Source organism: Schistocerca americana, chromosome 2 (assembly GCF_021461395.2).
Source record: "Schistocerca americana isolate TAMUIC-IGC-003095 chromosome 2, iqSchAmer2.1, whole genome shotgun sequence".
NCBI classification, from domain to species: domain Eukaryota; kingdom Metazoa; phylum Arthropoda; class Insecta; order Orthoptera; family Acrididae; genus Schistocerca; species Schistocerca americana.
This window is the reverse complement of record NC_060120.1, coordinates 789,098,575-789,118,876: the sequence shown is the minus strand read 5'-3', so window position 1 is coordinate 789,118,876 and position 20,302 is coordinate 789,098,575. Positions and strand designations below refer to the sequence as shown.

Here is a 20,302-nt window from a genome sequence, read left to right as displayed (position 1 = left end):
AAGCAAATCTAATGTGAACACTTGTGATGTCACACTCATCGGAAGCAGTTTGTTGTTATGAAGAACTGCATAGTCTTCACTCTAAAGCCTTTGACACGTTTTGCTTTTGGCAGACGCTTCTGTGCGAACTGTGTTTCATTGCTGTCAATGGCACATTTCCTTTACAGCTTTACTTGTATTTTGGTTTTTTCCTCTTGTTTAAGTTTTATTTTGATTTTTTTGTCTCTTTATGTTTTATTTCCACAGTATTTTTCTGCAGTGGCAGGATACAGCAAAATTCTTTGTCAGAGTATCAGTTCTTACCAGTCAAGATAGCAAAAATTCAACTGAAACTTAAAACAAGCATCATTCAAAGAATTTTAAAGGAAAAGGTGCAATATCGGAAGGAGCGCGAAAAATGAGCATCATGAATGCGGAAGGAAGACCAAAAACAGCAACAAGCTGATTCTTCTCGTAGATTTCTTCACCACTATGCCCATGACAAGGACAACTTTATGTCCTTGGTTGTCATGGCTAAAGAAAACTCGGCATCCCACTTTACACCTGAGATCAAACAAGTGGCAGCATTCCTCTTCACCCAAGCCACAATAATTCATACGCAGCCTGCCAGTAACATCTCAACAACTGCCCTCCGCCACACACCGTCGGGTGGCTTGCGGATTATGGATGTAGATGTAGAACTGTGGTGTGGAATCAGAAAGCGGTATTATTAGTTGTCTTTATGCCTGCTGTGATCACAATAAACACTGAAAAGAAGTGTGAAACACTAAACAAACTCAGCCAGGCAATTAATTTCCATTAAAATGCTGTGAATGGTGCTTCAGGAAATCTCAGGAACTAATATATAGAGCTCATCCAGAGTAATCAGCCAATCTTCACCCATGGTTAGCTCAACCTTCACGATTGTTGAGCAAGGGCATACACATTCTCCTTGACTATGCTCATCCACATGTCACCTATCAAATCATCACTCTCTTGCAAAAGTATGAATGCAACATCACCACCAACCCAACCCATAGTCTGGAATTGGCAACAGAGATAGCAAGTATTTAGAAAAAAATAGATAAGTGTTCAATGTTGAAAATGTTATAAATGTAATGGAAAATAAATTTTTTGTATTTCTACAAAAATAGGAGGTCTTGAATTTGGGATTAACCTTGGATTTTCAGTATAAACCTTTAACCTTAGTTCTTTATCATCAGCTGTGTATCCTCTCTGCCATTTTATGTTCTGTAGTCCTAAGCTTCTCAGTGTATTTTCCTAATTATTGAATATTTGCTGTTCTCAATTCTTGTCACCTTCCACTAGTATTACTTCTATAAGTAGGAATTCTAGCTCAAAAAGCTCAAAACATTTCACCTAATATTTTCAAATAAGTCTGATAAGGAGCACTGTCTATGTGATTTAAAAGAATGTTTTACACATTTTTTAAAAATCTTTTATAGTCAGTTTGTTTACGGTTTATTTTCTGAGTGCTCCTTTTGACTTTTCTCTTAATTTAATGGACTCACAATTCACTGTCGCATAATTCCTCACTTCTGGATGTGTAGACACTATCAGAAGTAATGTAAAACATTAATATAACTCAAAACATTTCCTTATATTGCTCTAATTGATGGTTTATTTCAATCTGTAATGTAATGTACTGTTACTCATACCACCTTTCTAAGTGCGCCATTTCTACTGTTGTCATCTTCCGCAAACCATATCGTTATTTTTAACCTACCTATTTTCAACAGACTCTTTGCCTGGATGTAGGATAATCACAGTTCACCAATCCTTGTAAAATTCACCTCATTTCCTTATGTATAGCTGCACAAAATGATGTACATAACTCTAAAACAGCCAATATAAATACCTTCATAAAAACTTTCTGCACAAAAACAAGATGATTCAATAGGTCTGTTGTTAGTGAATGCTCAAATTCCCCAATTGCTGCAACAGCACTTAAATAGCTGCCTTGCCTCAGCACAACGCCATCTGTAAGTGAAAGATAAAAAACTATTAATTCATATAATTTTACCTTTGCATGTATTTTCTATCATATTTTATATGATTGATGTAATTATAGCCTATTCAGATAAGTTAAACAAAGTGTGTACGGTGATTAAACTCTTATTTCTAACATACAACACCCAACTATATCACTTATATAACAGTGACGGAATTTTAACACACAGGTGAAGTGTGTATAACCACAGCAAAGAATCAATATAAAATATGGTGTCCATGCATATTTTAACAGGAAATCTTCTGTTACTAATATCTTGTTCGATCCACAGCATGCCGCGACGAAGAAATAACATCTTACATGTTGAATGTTTGTAATGAGGTGGGTTCTGATGAATGAAAAATTTGAGAGGTAGCATTAAGAAATATAATGTCTTGGGCTCAGTGTAAAGAAAAAATTAAATCTCAGATCAATGAAACAAACTAACAAAGCATTTATTTGCATGAAATATAATGAATTTTTTATTTTTTAACTTGGTTTCCTAGTATTTTACTATCTCCCTTTTTGCCACATCATCTTATAAAGACTTTTTAAGATGTCAAAACTGGGTGTGATACCAATTATGTGACCTGAGGCTGAAAAGAGTGGCAATCAATTTTGTTTACAAGATAGACGCTGTGTTATTCTAAGACAGTGTGCCTAGTCTGTATATACTGTCATGTAACCACAATCAAGTCCAAATCCGTATGCAAATCTGAAATCAGGATCAGCAATGAACACACAGCAATGAAAACATGTGTATTGTGAACAGCTATGTACAGACACAACACATCGCATATTCCAGAATATGCGAACATTAAATTTCTAGATAATTCCAGAAATGATAAATCCTAAAAAGAAAATAACTCCTGATAATTGGGTTGACCCACAGCATTCTACCACTGATGCTAACCACTAAGCAAAATTCCATGTAGCACAGTTCAAGGCAATGCACCTTCTCTCAGACAAACAGTGACCCACTGTTTCAGCAGTTCTCATTGGAGCTAGTGATGTGGGCAGGGCAAATACCCAGTGAGCAGGACATTCATAAATGGGCATTGGCCTGGGAATTTCCCGAAAGCAGTTTTAAATGCCAAAAGCTGGAGAATTTTTATATAAAAAAAGTATTTTTTAAAGCTTTTACTGCTACAATGTATAATTCACAAGTTAAAATACGGGATGGGATGATACTCCCGGCACTAAAAGTTAGTAAATATTTACGCTTAAAGCTACGTATATCTTTTACTGCCTTTACTACTAAGAATGAAAGGAAAGAAGGGAGAAATATGTTGTTTAACTTGCATTTTAACTTGCCGTTTCAAAGAAGGGCACATGTTGCTCTCTCATATACACACACACACACACACACACACACACACACACACACACACACACATTGCTGAACAGCTGTGTAGTGACAAGCCAGTACAAAAAAAAAAAACCACACTTTACAATCTGTGTCAAATCTCTGAATATTATTAAAGAATGATTATTGATAAGAATACTATTACTGAATGTATTAAACAGTAGGCAAGTGTTTCTTGGTGATAATTGTATTTTTAAATGTTAAACTGTTTTCAGTGAAAAACAAGAAAAAATGCTTTACTGTAAGATGTAGTGACATTTGAGGCAGACTACAGTTTTCTATTCTGCTCCTTTCCTTATTTACTTTCGTATGACTGCACTGTTATGTAGATAAAATGAGGTCAACAACAACAAAAAAGAAAAAAAAAATTAATAACAAAATATCAATGTCCATATGCAATTCCTAGATAATCGGAAATTCTTAGAATCATGGAACACGAATTGGTAGTAAGTAAAAATACTGCCTATACACTACCTACTTAATATAAACTATACTTCATTTCAAAAATTATTTTTAAATTTGAGTTCTCTTTTTTTTTTTATTATGTACTACCCCAAGAATTGACCTCATTCAAGATGTAAAAAGTTACGTTTACATCCAATTAATAGCTTTCCTCTAACTCTCATGTGGCTTTTTCAACTTGGTTATCCAATCAATACTGAAGTAGTGTTGTAAAATACCGTTTCCCATACAAAACATAAGCTTAAAATATTTTTATAAGCATCACTTATTGATACACCCCCACTGCCTCCAAACCACCTCCTGTTAACTTTCCAGAATTTCTTAACCTCGAACCTTTCCTCAACATCATTCCCCAAATCCCTCAACATGCAAACTAACTTTACATCCGCAGAAAGAACCGCAGTCCACCATCTAAAAACAGATCCCGACCTGCTGACAAAGGCTCCACCGCTGTTGTTTTGAACCGCAAGGATTATGTGGCAGGACTCCGTCAGCTGTCAGATACTTCCACCACAAACCATGCCACAGTGATCCCATTCCAGTAATCCAGCAGGATCTCCAGTCACTACTCAAATCCTTATCCACCCCAGAACCTCTCCCCAGAGTCCATCTCTCTACTTACTCCTACCACTCCCTACACTCCCACCTACATGTTTCCTGAAGTACATAAACCCAACCACCCAGGACGCCTCATTGTGGCTGGTTACTGTGCCCCCATTGAGAGAATCTCTGCTCTCATAGACCAACACCTTCAACCTATTACCCGGAACCTATCCTACATAAAAGATACCAACCATTTCCTCGACCGACTCTCCACAGTTCCTGTACCTTTACCACATGGTGCCCTGCTCGTCATTACTGATGCCACTTCCCTGTACACTAACATTCCTAATGCCCATGGCCTTACTGCTATCGAACACTACCTTTCCAGACGCCCTATGGATTCGAAACCAACAACCTCAGTCCTAGCCTCCATGACCAACTATATCCTCACCCAAACCCACAATTACTTCTCCTTTGAAGGTGTTACCTACAAACAAATCCGCAGAACGGCTATGGGCACCTGCATGGCACCATCCAATGCTAACCTATTCATGGGCCATCTAAGACGAATCCTTCCTAAAAACCCAGAATCCTAAACCCCTCACCTGGTTTAGATTCATTGACGACATCTTTGCTATCTGGATTGAAGGCAAGGACACCTTATTCACATTCCTCCAGAACCTCAACAACTTCTCCCCCATTTGCTTCACCTGGTCCTACTCAACCCAACAAGCCACCTTCCTAGCCTCAGAGATGGCTACTTCAGTACCTCTGTCCATATCAAACCTACTAACCACCAGCAATATCTCCACTTAGACAGCTGCCACCCATCCCATACCAAGAAGCCCCTTCTGTACAGCCTAGCCACCCGTGGTCATTGCATCTGCAGTGACAAGCAGTCCCTCTCAAAATATACCGAGGGTCTCACTGAAGCCTTCACTGACTGTAATTATCCTCCCATCCTCGTACAAAAACAAATCTCCCATGCCTTATCTTTCCAGTCTCCCACCACCTCCCAAAGTCCCACAGTCCGGCCACATCGGAGCATTCCCCTCGTAACTCAGTACCATCCGGGACTGGAGCAACTGAATTACCTCTCGTCATACCCTTAAATGAGAAATGTCCTGCCCACTATCCTTCCCACCCCTCCTACCATGGTATTCTGCCGTCCACCGAACCTACACAATATACTCATCCATTCTTACACAATCCCTGCTCCCAAACCCTTACCTCATGGCTCATACCCCTGTAATAGACCTAGATGCAAGACCTGTCCCATACATCCTCCTACCACCACCTACTCCAGTCCGGTCACTAACACCACCTATCCCATCAAAGGCAGTGCTACCTGTGAAACCAGTCATGTGATTTACAAGCTAAGCTGCAACCTCTGTGCTGCATTCTGTGTAGGCATGACAACCAACAAGCTGTCTGTCCGCCTGAACGGCTACCAGCAAACTGTGGCCAAAAAACAAGTGGACCACTCTGTTAAAAATCTCATTCTGGGCCCACCCTGTTGCTGAACACACTGCCAAACATGATATCCCTCATCTCAATGACTGCTTCACAGCCTGTGCCATATGGGTCCTTCCCACCAACACCAGCTTTTCTGAATTGCGCAGGTGGGAACTTTCCTTGCAATACATCCTACGTTTCCATAGCCCTACTGGCCTCAACCTTCATTAGTCACTGTCCTCATCCATCCAGCCTCCTCCCTGTTCCCATTCCAGCACTATACAGCCATCATTTCACCACCACATCAAGTCTTTTAATTTCTTTTATATCTCTCCTTTCCGCTACTTACCCCCTCCCCCCTCCACACCCTCTCTTCTGCCCTCCGTCTAAATTGCAACACTTCACTGTCCGCCACTCCCATCATACTAACCATACTATCCCTCTCCCTCCCCGCCACAGCCTCCTCCTTATCCCCACCCAGTCGCCATTCCCATCATGCACTGGTGCTGTGTGGTTTCAGCTCTCTGAGACTGCAGATGTGTGTGCAAGTTGCGTTTACGAGTGTGTGTGTGTGTGTGTGTGTGTGTGTGTGTGTGTGTGTGTGTGTGTGTGTGTGTCTACTGCTGACAAAAGCCTTAATGGCCAAAAGCTTTAATTGTGTGAATCTTTTTGTTGTGCCTATCATGACTCAGCATCTTTGCTTTATGGTGAGTACAGGGTGTATACGGGGACAAGGAAAAACAATTCCCAGATTATTCCCGGATTTCTCCTGGATACCCCACTTAAAAAATATCATTTTTCCTGGGCGAAAATACACTTTTTATGTGCTAAGTGACAATAGGTTTTCCGTAGATTTTCCCTCGGAACTGTAAAACTTGTTGCGATGTCCTTTTGTAAGCGAGTCATATCTCAAGCCACGAGATCTCGTCAGCCGATGACAGCGGCTATTCAGAGCATAGGACACGTGTTATAGTCAGCCAATAGCAAGATCACTGGTCACATAGCGCGAACACACAAGAGGAAAAGTTAACTGTTTACATTAATGTATGCCGTACCGTACATCTACTAGAAAAGCTAAGTTATATATCTAAAAACAAAGATGATGTGACTTACCAAATGAAAGTGCTGGCAGGTCGACAGACACACAAACAACCACAAACATACACACAAAATTCAAGCTTTCGCAACAAACTGTTGCCTCACAGGAAAGAGGGAAGGAGAGGGAAAGACGAAAGGATGTGGGTTTTAAGGGAGAGGGTAAGGAGTCATTCCAATCCCGGGAGCTGAAAGACTTACCTTAGGGGGAAAAAAGGACGGGTATACACTCGCGCACACACACACATATCCATCCACACATATACAGACACAAGCAGACATATTTAAATATGTCTTTAAATATGTCTGCTTGTGTCTGTATATGTGTGGATGGATATGTGTGTGTGCGCGAGTGTATACCCGTCCTTTTTTCCCCCTAAGATAAGTCTTTCCGCTCCCGGGATTGGAATGACTCCTTACCCTCTCCCTTAAAACCCACATCCTTTCGTCTTTCCCTCTCCTTCCCTCTTTCCTGATGAGGCAACAGTTTGTTGCGAAAGCTTGAATTTTGTGTGTATGTTTGTGGTTGTTTGTGTGTCTGTCGACCTGCCAGCACTTTCATTTGGTAAGTCACATCATCTTTGTTTTTAGATATATATTTCCTACGTGGAATGTTTCCCTCTATTATAAGAAAAGCTAAGTTTTCACATATAATGTTATGTCTCTAAGATTAACACGCTACAACAGAAGCTAAGCTTTCACATGTTATATTGATATTTTTTTGCGTGTGTTATACTTTAAGACACATCACACAAATGTGCCAGTAAATTTAAAATTATGACATAAATGTCTCGGCTCGAAATTCTTGTAAGTGGCTGGTCCTCAAACCGTTCAGTTTCGAACGCTCTGTGATTTAGATATCCATCCCACTTTCTCACACGTAACATAATTCATCTTGCGTAAAAAGAAATTTACTTTGAAAGTGACGCTTTTCTAACCACCGTTCGCATTACTATTCGGAGACTGTTAGAAATAGGTTCGATTTACCAGTTGCCAGAGAGCACCAGAAAACAGGCATAATTGTGCGTGTGCAACTGCAGTGGTGTAGGAAGCCCGTATGTTCATGTGTATAAAGCACTAAGAGAGCTTACATTACACCATAAAAGAAACAGTGCATCAGAGGATACTCCAAGAGCATCGGAATTTCGTAAACCATACTAAAATGCATAATTCGGCTCGATGTGCAAATTGGCTTTTTCCAGATTCACAATGAATATTAAGCTGTTCAGTGTGGTTTTAGGGATGTAAATTTTCTTGGAGTACTAGTATTCTACGATCTCATTTTTGGTTCTTTATTATGGCATAATGCCATATATGGCAGAAGATGATAACGTGCACTTGAAATTCAGCGAACAGTTGGAAGTAGCCAATACTGTAAAATGAACGCCTTGGCGGAAAGATTAATAAAGCCAAATTTCTTTAGCAAACTTGCAAAAATAACTTCACTGTTTTGCAAGGCGATTAATGCTTGACTGCTACTAACTTGGAAATAAAATAAAATCAGAAAACTGAAATTAATAATATATTTTTGCCCTCCGTAATTATGTGAATGTATTTTAATTCACTTAATAGCTCCCAGCCACAGAAATCCGTTTTGTTTGCATTTGACGTGGGAGCAGTACACGAAGAGAAGCAGCGAATTCACTTTACGTAAACATGGGTCATGCGGAGGTTAACCTCCTCCCCACTACAACTCAGACAACTCTGTGCAAGCGTGAATCGGGCAGCTAGCGCGCGCGAGAAAAAATTTTCTCGTTTGCATCTGGCTGCTTGCTGCTACTACCGATACAGCTAACAGCCAAACTTCAAGTAGCGGGAGAAGGTACTGCTTATACGCAAGTCAAATGTGCATGCGCAACAGACCGCTGGCAATTGGTCAAACGAACCTAATGTGAACAGTTGTGACCTCATGCTCATAGCAAGCAGTTTATTGTTACGAAGAATTACAGTCTTCGCCCTACGTCCTTTGACATATTTTTGCTATTTGCAGACGCTTGTGCGTGCACGGTTGTTTGTTGTTGTAAATTGCACATTTCCTTTGCCACTAAAGTTTTATTTTTTTCCCTCTCGTTTATATTTTATTGCTGCAGTATCATTCTCCAGTAGCAGGATACAATAACATTCTTTGCTATAGAATCAATTCTGCAGTCAAAATTACAAAAACTTAACTGAAAGCTAAAACAATGAAAAATTCCCGAAATTCCGAAAAATTCCCGGGTTTTTCCCGGTTTTCTCCTGGATGAAAAAATTCCCGGATTTCCCGGTTGTCCCGGGTCGTATACACCCTGTGAGTAGCAACTTTCCTTCCTGGTATTGTTACATTCCACCCTGGATTTTCCATTGTTTGATTTCTACGATGCTGCTGTTTTCATACAATTGGTGGCAAATATTCTCATGCATAATAGTACTTTGTCACACACATTAAATTTTGCTATCTGAAGATAAAATCAAGAAACAAGAAGATGGCTGTACAGTTTTCTGGCCAAATATCAGTGACAGATGCAAATAATATCAGGATACATCACTGATACACTGTCGGAAAAAAAATACAACACCCTCAAGGACTGTGGTCAGTGGCAACCAGAGTGTAATACGTGCATACTGAGGGGCTGTAGTGATAGTGATTCATTTGTCACAGTCATCTGTGATCAGATGGTGCTCAGGAGGCCTGTCAGTGCGTCCTCTGTTTGGACTCTACAGGAAGTAGCTGTGCTGAGTTCTGAGATGAACAGTACGTGCAACATTCATTCTAGGGCACAACTGCACCCTATTGACAAATACATAATCCTGTTGAACAACTTCAGCCATCTAAACAGGGACACACTGTGGTCCTTCGAGAAGCTGGATGGATGTATCTACAGATTGCTGCATCTGTTGGGCACAATGTATTGATGGTATGACGCTGCTTTCAACAGTGGTCTGTGAAACATTCTCAGAACTGTTCTGGATGTCCGTCAAGATCAGCGCATTGTGTGAGCAGTGGCAACACACCAGTTTTCATCCAGGGGAGAAATCTAGGCATGTGTTGCACCTGCTGGGCAATCAGGGACCATTGGGTACCATCTGCTTGCAGCAAGATCAAAATCCTGTGTGCCTCTGGCCACACAACTACTGAGATCTGGACACCGCCAAACATGGCTACTCTGGTGTTGTGAAAGAGTTGACTGGATAATGCAATAGTGCCTCGTTGTCTTCAGTGATGAGAACAGGTCTTGTCTGTATGTGAGAGTTGGATACACACATGTACAGCATAGACCTGGCGAACAGCCTATTTCAAAGTGCATTCACCCATGATACACAGGCCCCACCCCAGGATTCATGGTGTGTCTGAGTATGGGGGGAGGGGAGAAGCATCAGCCATTTCTTTGACAGGAAGGTGATGTGGCTTTTCAGCTGGACAAAGCATATCCACATACGGCCACTGCAATGCGGCATGCTCTTCATGGCATAGAATTAGTGCCCTAGCCACTACGGTTACCAACTCTCTCACCAAATAAACATGTATCGACACAATGAAGCAAGAATCAATGCCAAATTGCAACAAATGGTGCAAGATGCTTGGGACAATCTAGAGCATAATGCCATTTGGGTAACTGATGTAACTGTTTGGGCACCCTTTACTGTGACGTGTGTTTCATTTGGTCTGAATTTGTTATCATATACTCCTGCAATGACGAAATACCTGTCACCTCTCTTGTCAATAAAATAACTTGGTCCTTGAGGGTGTTGCATTTTTTTCCGGCAGTGTATGTAGTTAACCGGAAAACTGTAAGAGATATGTAATGTGTTAGTGAAATTGACAGTACTGTTAGAATGTGGCAAGGAAAATTACCTGCAAACTGTGCCTCCCCAGCATTGTTACCATCTTGCACATATTCGGCTGAGACATGAACCTTTGGCAGTTCAATACTTGCTTCTGATGGCAGATTAGCCTCTGTTACCTGAAAAGATGAATGGAACACACAATATCGGGCTGTGTAACAAATAATAAACACAATGAAATAATCTCTTAAAATGTAAAACCAACCTGGAGTTTGGTAGTGAAACTTAAGGTGTGATGTGGAAGATCTACAGTGAATTTTGCTTTGCTTCCTGTAATACCTGTGCTGTTAACTCGATCCATCTTATACTGGGCTTGCAGTGATGGCAACAAGGCGGCAGTAATACTCAAACTCTAAAACAAAACACAGACACACATTTTACATAACATACAAGCAAATATGACACACATTAATAAACAATCTGACAAATATAGCATTTGTAGATGTAATGGTCAATTATTGCAATTTCTGTATAACTGTTTACTCCACAGTCAATGTGGTGTAAGACACACAAATATGTGCCTTATACCACATAAATATTGCATATTGTGTGTCATATACTGAAAAAGAGTCTGGAAAGGTACATTTCCATGTGATTATTCTGGAAAAGATTACACAGTTTCATTTATAAAATGTAATAACAAATTTGTAATAGGAAAAACAGGGGGTTTGTTATGAAGTGAGACTAACTTTTTTCTGTTTTCATCTAGAACTTAGTATCTTATACCCTCCTTACCAAGCTGCATAATATTCGTTATTTTCTATCTGCATAACTGTTGTGTCATAATATGCACAGATGCTTCTTCATTTTCTAAATACTGGAAGAAATGTAAATTTAAAAATTCTATATCATTAATAACTTCAACATTAAGAGGAATGGTGGCTATCATTTTCACAGCTGCTGTCCTACATTGTCTTTACTTATCACAGAATACAATAGAAACTCAGCAATATGGCTGGCATAAGCAGTGTGTTGTTGGGGGAATCAATAATGCATAGCAAGATCAATGAAACAGAATCAGCAAGTTTCTGATGGGGCAATGAATAGTAAAGATTTCTATTGTGCACCATTATAAAAGCTATTAAATATATACAAAATAATAATTTTTTAATAATTAGTAAAGCACCTCTTCTGAATTAACACCCCACAAAATTAAGTTTTTAGCAACAATTACACCTAGGATTTTAATTGGATTTGAAACGAGGCGGAAAGGGGCAAGAAGCAATATTGACTTGGTCTTTTAGTTAAGGAGTAACAGGATCTCCAAAATGTAACTGTAATAAAGGAAGACATGAGAAATCTTATATTTTCTAGTTGGCAGAAGATGTAGGTATGTGAAAAGTGACTTGAATGCTACCTTTCAAACAAATGTTTCTTCTGCCAGGTGAACAAAACCCTGCTTTCAAAAGATAGCATCTATGTCATCATTTATGTGCACTTATATCAACCACTGCTACTGCAAGGTAAGTAGCAGCTGTGTATGAAAATCTTGTCATGATATATGAATGTGCTGTATAATCACCTGTAGCACAATAGAAAATTGCATCACAAGAGGCTGCAACAAACTGGACTCTGTCTGGCTCTTATATGAGGGTGGCTGCTGAGCTGTAGCCTGCCATGTGGTGTGCATGTGCCGTGGGGAATGCTGGTTTGTGCAGTCAGGTTCATCCACTCCTGCAGTTCCCCGGCTTATACGACTAGAAGTTCTTGTCACACGCAACTCCTGTAAGGTTATATGAGAAAATTCATATAAAACGATGCCTACTATCATATATGTAACTACTTAACTGCACTGAAAATGATGGTTAATGCAATTTAACAAATACTCTACAGGTATCACATGAAGTTCAACAAAAATGATAAGTACAGACTATGCTAAAATAGATAAGAGGAACATGCGCATCACAACGAATGGTTCGGAGTAAGCATGGAAAATCACTTAAGATGGAAAGGGGAGAGAGTTCACACATGTATGTGGATCAAAAGAGACAAACATGAAACTTTACATAGCACAAACAGTTAACAAACAAACACAAAAATATTAACATGTAAAGTGAAGCAAGAAAGAGAGAAATAGAAAAACTAAAAATGAGCCAAAAAGAAAAAGGAAGATAATATTTCAATCAAAACATCTTTATGATTGACTTTCAGCAAGTCGAGTGGTAGGGGCCAGATGACAGCCAATTGCAGATTTCTCTCAGATCACGTTTGCTTGCTGTGTTGCTTGTTTTGTAAGTACATACACAGCTTTATCAAGTATGTGTTGCTGCATACCAGCAATCCACAGTGTGATAACATGAAAACATAAGTAGGGGAAGAGTAAACGTAGTAATAGTAGTAGTAGTAGTAGTAGTAGTAGTAGCAGCAGCAGCAGCAGTAGTAGTAGTTTGTGTGTGTGTGTGTGTGTGTGTGTGTGTGTGTGTGTGTGTGTGTGTGTCGATGGGGGTACTTGTACGAGGGAGGGAGGGAGGGGGAGGGGGGGGGAGAGAGAGAGCGAGAGAGAGAGGGGGGGGAGGGGGGGGGGAGAGAGAGAGCGAGAGAGAGAGGGGGGGGAGGAGGGAGGGAGAGGGGGGAAGTGAGGGGAAGGAAGGAGGAAAACATAAAGAAGGGCTAGCAGACAGAGAAAAGAAAATGTTGTATCCAATGATTCCCCCATAATATTTTCCATGTTTCAATATTTCTAAATTTTTAATAACCTCGGGGCAAAGTATACGTATATATACACTCATCAGCCAGAACATTATGACCTTCTACCTAATAGCTGGTATGCCCACCTTTGGTATGAACAACAGTGGCTACACGCTGTGGCATGGAAACAATGATGCGTTGGTAAGTTGCTGGAGGGAGATGGCCACATTTGCACAAACAAGTCACCTAATCCTCCAGGGCAGGGGGAAAGGGAAGGGGAAGGGGATGGGGATGGGGAGGGGGAGGGGGAGGGGAGATGAGCTCACCGCCATGTTCAATCACATCCCAGATATGTTCAATCCGGTTCAGATCTGGAAAGCTGGGGGGGGGGGGGGGGGGGGGGGGCGGCAGCATATCAATTGGAACTCGCCACTCCATCACACTCCTTGTCTCATTAGGTGACACACCATCTTGTTGAAATATGCCACTGCCATTGGGAAACATGATCTTCATGATAGGGTGTATCTGGTCTATAACCAGTGTACGATATTCCTTGGTCATCATGGTACCTTGCAAGAAATCCACTTGACCCATGGATGCCCACATGAATGTTCCCCAAAGCATAATTGAGCTGCCAGCAGCTTGTCTTCACACCAAGATGCTGGTCCCCTGGAAGATGATGGATTCATGCCCTCCCACTGGCATGATGAAAAAGGTATAGGGATTCCTCAGACCTTGGAATGCTAAGCCACTGGCGTCAACATTCCCATTTCAGTCGTAGTTGTCAATGTCACGGCATTAACATTGGGACATGCACGGGTCATAGGCTGCGGAGGCCTACTGTTAGGAGTGTTTGGTGCACAGTGTTTTCAGACACACTTGTACTCTGCCCCTCAGACACATTTGTACTCTGCCCAGCATTACAGTCTGATGTTAGTTCTGTCACAGTCGCCGCCTGTCCTGCTTTACCAGTCTGCCCAGCCTAGAACGCCCACCATCTGTAATGAGGGGGGGCCTCCCAACCCAATGACATCTGGATGTGGATATGCATAGCACAGCTTTACATTGAAAATTCTCAGAGCTCATGTTGCTATATGACTAACAAAACATTATTTGTTTGTAAACCTATCCTGTCTGATGATCACAGTGGTACAATTAGAGAATCTGGACTCTCACAATCATTAGCTATTATCAAAAGGAATAGGACTGGGAAGAAAATGATCATAGCATATTACGTACTTTCATCACACGTCTCCCTGTGATTGGTAGTGTGTATAGGTAGTGTGTATAGGTAGATAGGAATAGAAGCGTTTGAAATGTGGTGCTACAGAAGAATGCTGAAGATTAGATGGGTAGATCACATAACTAATGAGGAGATATTGAATAGAATTGGGGAGAAGAGAAATTTGTGCCACAACTTGACTAGAAGAAGGGATCATTTGGTAGGACATGTTTTGAGGCATCAAGGGATCACCAATTTAGTATTGGAGGGCAGCGTGGAGAATAAAAATTGTAGAGGGAGACCAAGAGATGAATACACTAAGCAGACTCAGAAGGATGTAGGTTGCAGTAGGTACTGGAAGATGAAGAAGCTTGCACAGGATAGAGTAGCATGGAGAGCCACATCAAATCAGTCTCTGGACTGAAGACGACGATGACAACAACAACAACAACAACAACTCAGGCAGATGTAAATAGCATTTACTTTAGCATCATGGTATATTTCATACTTTCATTACACGTCACCCTGTGATTGGTAGCGTTTACAGGTAGATGTAAATAGCAGTTACATTAGGGTACGGGTAACCCTAGTATCTTATATATGTATAAAATGACATCATAAGTAAAGGAGATTTCATGTACTGAGAAAAGGCCTTCGAAGTTACTGTCTGTCAAAATGAAATATGTAGGAAATGTGATCATGTTACACACACAAATTTTAGGCAAATATGAATCTTAACCATCTGAAAGCCACCGATTTTGAAATCCATATAGAACAACTGAGCTCTTTGCACAAAATCTCCAGAGGGACAGAATAACAATCAGTACTACTCATTTTCAGTATAGGAAATTACTGCTCCTAGGCACCTTATCTTGACTATTAAAAAACAAAGCCTCTTGTTACCTGTAATGTAGAAGAAAGCTGCTTGCTTCCTCTAGTCATCATTCCATGCAATGCTACAGGATGTTGTGGGATGTCAATATTTACAGCCCCCACTGTAAGCAAACCAGAATTCTTGTCCTTTGAGCGTCGAGAAATGCTTGAGTAAAGTGCCTGAGACTTTCCTACAGTCACTTTCACCACTGTCCTAGAAGCAAGAAAGGTATTTCACAGTGAGACAGGTATCTGAAACATATGATGACAAGCACCTACCTATGCCTGACCAGATGTTGAATGTGAGATTTTGTAGTGGAAGATGTAATATTATGACAGATCAACAATTTGTGAAAACATTAAAGATTTTTCAGTGTAATATTAAAATTCATATTACAAATGAGAACACAGGCAGGATGATATGCTTTTATGTCTTATTTCACTATTCTGATCATACAAATGATTTGGAAGAATCAAACCAAAGCTTATTTGAATGTATCTCTCCACGTGCATTTCAAATTCACTTAGTTCATGTATCAATCATGGATTATTGATCATAAGACTTTGATTTTAAAAGATTCAGACCACTCACAAATAATAAACATTTGAATGGTCACTACATTTTTCACAGCTTGAATCATTGACAGAAATATTATGAGAACTTACTGCTGACTTGGAGCAACACCTTCAAGCAGTACTATCATTGTACGACCAACGTGCCCAGTTAAAGAACATTCAAAGCTTGCAGGACGAGACTTTTTACGGCATGTCAGACTTGCATGTAGACTGGTTATCTCTGCTTCTAACTTCAGTCCACTCAGAGTTGCCAGGAGGCGGGTACGGTGAATCCTTGCCACACCAAACACTACAAGACGAGTCCTTTCACCAGTCACCACATCTGTAGGTGTGAGTGTGTTATTAAAAAAAAGCTGTTAAATACAAACTGCACAATGAACAAGGAAATCACACCAAAGTATGGAAGGAAAGGTGGGCGTGGAGAGATGGAAAGAAGATGGAGAGAGAGAGATTACATATTCAAAAAATATCAAATTGCACAAGTGATTTCTAATGTTTGATCAAATAGGTTATTCATGGTATAGTTGTAATTATGTAAATGAGGATCACAATTGTTGTAGTAAATGTACACAAAATATCCAGTACTATTTTATGGTAAACAAACAATGTGAAAAAAATGATGTGAATGACAAAATTGTTTAAAGTTGGTCCAAAACTGTAGGTATAGAAGCTGTAAGGAAACACTCTGTGCAAAATGGGATAGATAACATAGAAATCCAGTTATGGAAGTGGACACCCTGTAGGCTTTTTTTTCCACAGAGAAAATGAAGCACTTCTGTGAACTTTCTGTTACTTTCCACAGTCATGGGACATGAAAATAAAACTAAACTAAGCACCTTGTATTGGAGTAGCAAAAACCTTCAACAGTCAACATGTCAACAGACAGGCTACATAAAACGAAAGTGCAATTCTGTGACTCAAGTTTGATTTAAAAATACAGCATATTGTAAAAGGATCTAACTGTACAAGCTGTTTTTATTTTTTGATGAAATTTGTTTATCATTTTGTAATTATGATTATGTAAATCATGAACATAGTTGTAGGCCATGCATATTAAATATTATGATGATATTCAATGTTATTCATGGTATATATATATATATATATATATGTGTCTGCTTGTGTCTGTATATGTGTGGATGGATATGTGTGTGTGCGCGAGTGTATACCCGTCCTTTTTTCCCCCTAAGGTAAGTCTTTCCACTCCCGAGATTGGAATGACTCCTTACCCTCTCCCTTAAAACCCACGTCCTTTCGTCTTTCCCTCTCCTTCCCTCTTTCCTGATGAGGCAACAGTTTGTTGCGAAAGCTTGAATTTTGTGTGTATGTTTGTGTTTGTTTGTGTGTCTATCGACCTGCCAGCGCTTTCGTTCGGTAAGTCACCTCATCTTTGTTTTTACTATTTCTTTCCAATTTTAAGTTTTTTACTACACTGATACAGTTATTATTCAGTCTGTTAGCTATTTCCATACCACCTGTGACCACTGTGTTGTCTACTTTAATTGACCTAATAAGTCTCAGACGAAATTAATGCAAGAAAATGACTTTGTCGTCTGTATAATGGGTTCAAAAGATGTGGCAAAAAATGAAGCAGAGGTTTGCCAGCACTTTCATTTGGTAAGTCACATCATCTTTGTTTTTTTTATATATATATATGTGTGTGTGTGTGAGTCTATACCTGTCCTTTTTCCCCCCTAAGGTAAGTCTTTCCGCTCCCAGGATTGGAATGACTCCTTATCCTCTCCCTTAAAACCCACATCCTTTCGTCTTTCCCTCTCCTTCCCTCTTTCCTGACAAAGCAACGGTTGGTTGCAAAAGCTTGAATTTTGTGTGTATGTTTGTGCGTCTATCGACCCGCCAGCACTTTCGTTTGGTAAGTCACATCGTGTGTGTGTGTGTGTGTGTGTGTGTGTGTGTGTGTGTGTGTGTATATACCTGTCCTTTTTTCCCCCTAAGGTAAGTCTTTCCACTCCCGGGATTGGAATGACTCCTTACCCTCTCCCTTAAAACCCACGTCCTTTCGTCTTTCCCTCTCCTTCCCTCTTTCCTGATGAAGCAACCGTTGGTTGCGAAAGCTTGAATTTTTTGTGTGTGTTTGTTTGTGCGTCTATCAACCTGCCAGCGCTTACACAAACTACATCATACAGCAGCTTGTAGAAGTAGAAGGCACCCCAGCAATCGACACCTCCACAGAAAGGCTGCAGGAGTTGAAAGAACAGTTCTATGAACAAAGACTCATTTCCTGTTTGTTCAAAACAAGACCTGTCACCTATGAACAACTATGTAAGAAAGGCAGGTCATAAAATGTAAAAATCTGTATGCAAGAAATGGTAGTATTAGTGACAGTGACACTGCAATGCATTCATGTTTACATCATGGCCATGTTGTGCATGCAATTGTATGTAACATCTTCAAAGGCAATAAAGTTCCTAAAAAAAATTATTCACACAATTCCTCTTTAATTTTTGAAAGCTGTCACTTGAAATCACTTGAACCATCAATAGTCAAGGATAGCTACTACCCTTATGTGTTTCTGTTTGACATAGTATTTAGCACAAGTAATCACGTCACAGCATTTGTACTATTTGTTTACAAGCACCCTATATACGTGAGCCCAATGGTATCACGAGAAAGGTGATAAACAATTGATTCAAAAGGTTTCAAAGACCAGGGCACGGAATCTTCTTTCTGTACTCTTTCACTCTGCTTGTCTTATAATGAAGACTGATTCTATAGGACCAAAATGTATAATTTCTTTTGGTATTATGGTTGACTACATTCCTATACTTTCTCACCTATCTTCACTGTCTCAAAGTCTGGTTTTCTCACTTTATTTTCCAATTCCATAATTTTAATTATGGACATGTCTAGTTTCAGTGGGACAAATTATTATAGTATGTATTATATATAGTCACATGAGAAATTTGTACAGTGTTACTGTGATGGCAAGCACTTTTTGGTTGAAAATATTAGAAAAAAAAAAAAAAAAAAACAAAGAAAAGAGACTATGCAATGCAGAGTTTTAAAGCCGGGCACTTCATGCCATTCTACATAAATGTTACATTCCCTATGGAGAAGTGCAAATTAATTTCTCCTTCTATAAAAGATATGTGAATATATTTCCTATTCTCAAACACATGATGATAACTACTTTCTTGAGTTCAATGAATACTTTCTGCCTATGTGAGAAGTTACCCCAGAATATTATCCCATAGGGCATCATGACTCAAAAATTGGATGGGAAAAAAAGGTTAACTTACAGATTTCCATGTGCCCAAAATGTGGAATTCTTTACAGTTACTGAATTTGTGTGTAATCAGTAAAGAACTTTAACCCTACAGAACAACTATTGTGATTTTTTCCCACTCTGACAATACAATGTAGCATTCCTGTTTGTACTACGTTAACATCCTAGCGCAACTTTCAGTAACCTGTTTCTTTAAAAAGTAATAAACGAGGCATATGCTGAAGCATTATGGATGCTACAACTAAATGCCATAAATAAGTTGCAAAAGATCGAAACTGAAATTTCAACTCTTAAAAATTTTATATGCTGAGAGAATGTAGAAATAGCTCTCTCGGCAGAGCAGACCTTTTGAAATTCAAATTGAGATAGATTAAGAAAGTACAAGAGCATTAAGATTTAACGAGGCTTAAAGTATCACAAATGAGGTCACTACAGACAGAACACATACTTTGATAGGGAAAGGACATCAAACATGTCGTTTCAAGGGAATCATCCTGCAATTCACATCACACTATTTATGGAAATTGTGGAACCTACATCTGGAGAGTTGGATGATGATTTGAACTGTTGTCCTCCCAAATGTCAGCCTAGTGTCTTGCCACTCTGCCACTTTGGCAAGTGTGATTGACTACTGGTCCCATTATTGCAAAGGTGGATGACAACCCTTTAATATTAACTGATCAAGGATTTTCTATAGAGTTGCTGGGAATGGCATATTTCAATATTTATGGAAAAATATTCTGAATTAATTATGTATTAGGCTTGTAGCTAAGGACATTACATATTACATGATCACACCATTTTAGTGTCTTATTGCAGATACCATCAAATACTTAATATTACTTTTAAGAGTCGTTAGTTACTTACATGTTCCATAAATAATTTTAACAATTTTTTTAACAAAATTATATGGAATGAGTCAGTTTACAGGATATATATATAGCAATGAATCATGTTGCTCATTATTTAAAAATCTGAAATTATTAGCAGTAACCCCCCCCCCCCTCCCCATTTTTCTGCATG

At 39.5% G+C, this 20,302-nt stretch overlaps 1 protein-coding gene across 1 annotated transcript in view; it reads right to left on the bottom strand.

Annotated features, from left to right (window-relative positions):
* LOC124595233 (transmembrane protein KIAA1109) overlaps positions 1-20,302 on the bottom strand; it is a 509,204-nt gene that overhangs the window by 173,646 nt on the left and 315,256 nt on the right. The window contains exons 52-57 of the mRNA XM_047133891.1: positions 16,123-16,354; positions 15,487-15,670; positions 12,256-12,456; positions 10,939-11,085; positions 10,744-10,852; positions 1,859-1,980 (exon numbers count right to left, since the gene is read on the bottom strand). Of these exons, the coding sequence (XP_046989847.1) occupies positions 1,859-1,980; positions 10,744-10,852; positions 10,939-11,085; positions 12,256-12,456; positions 15,487-15,670; positions 16,123-16,354 (995 nt within the window). The remainder of the gene's footprint in view (positions 1-1,858; positions 1,981-10,743; positions 10,853-10,938; positions 11,086-12,255; positions 12,457-15,486; positions 15,671-16,122; positions 16,355-20,302) is intronic.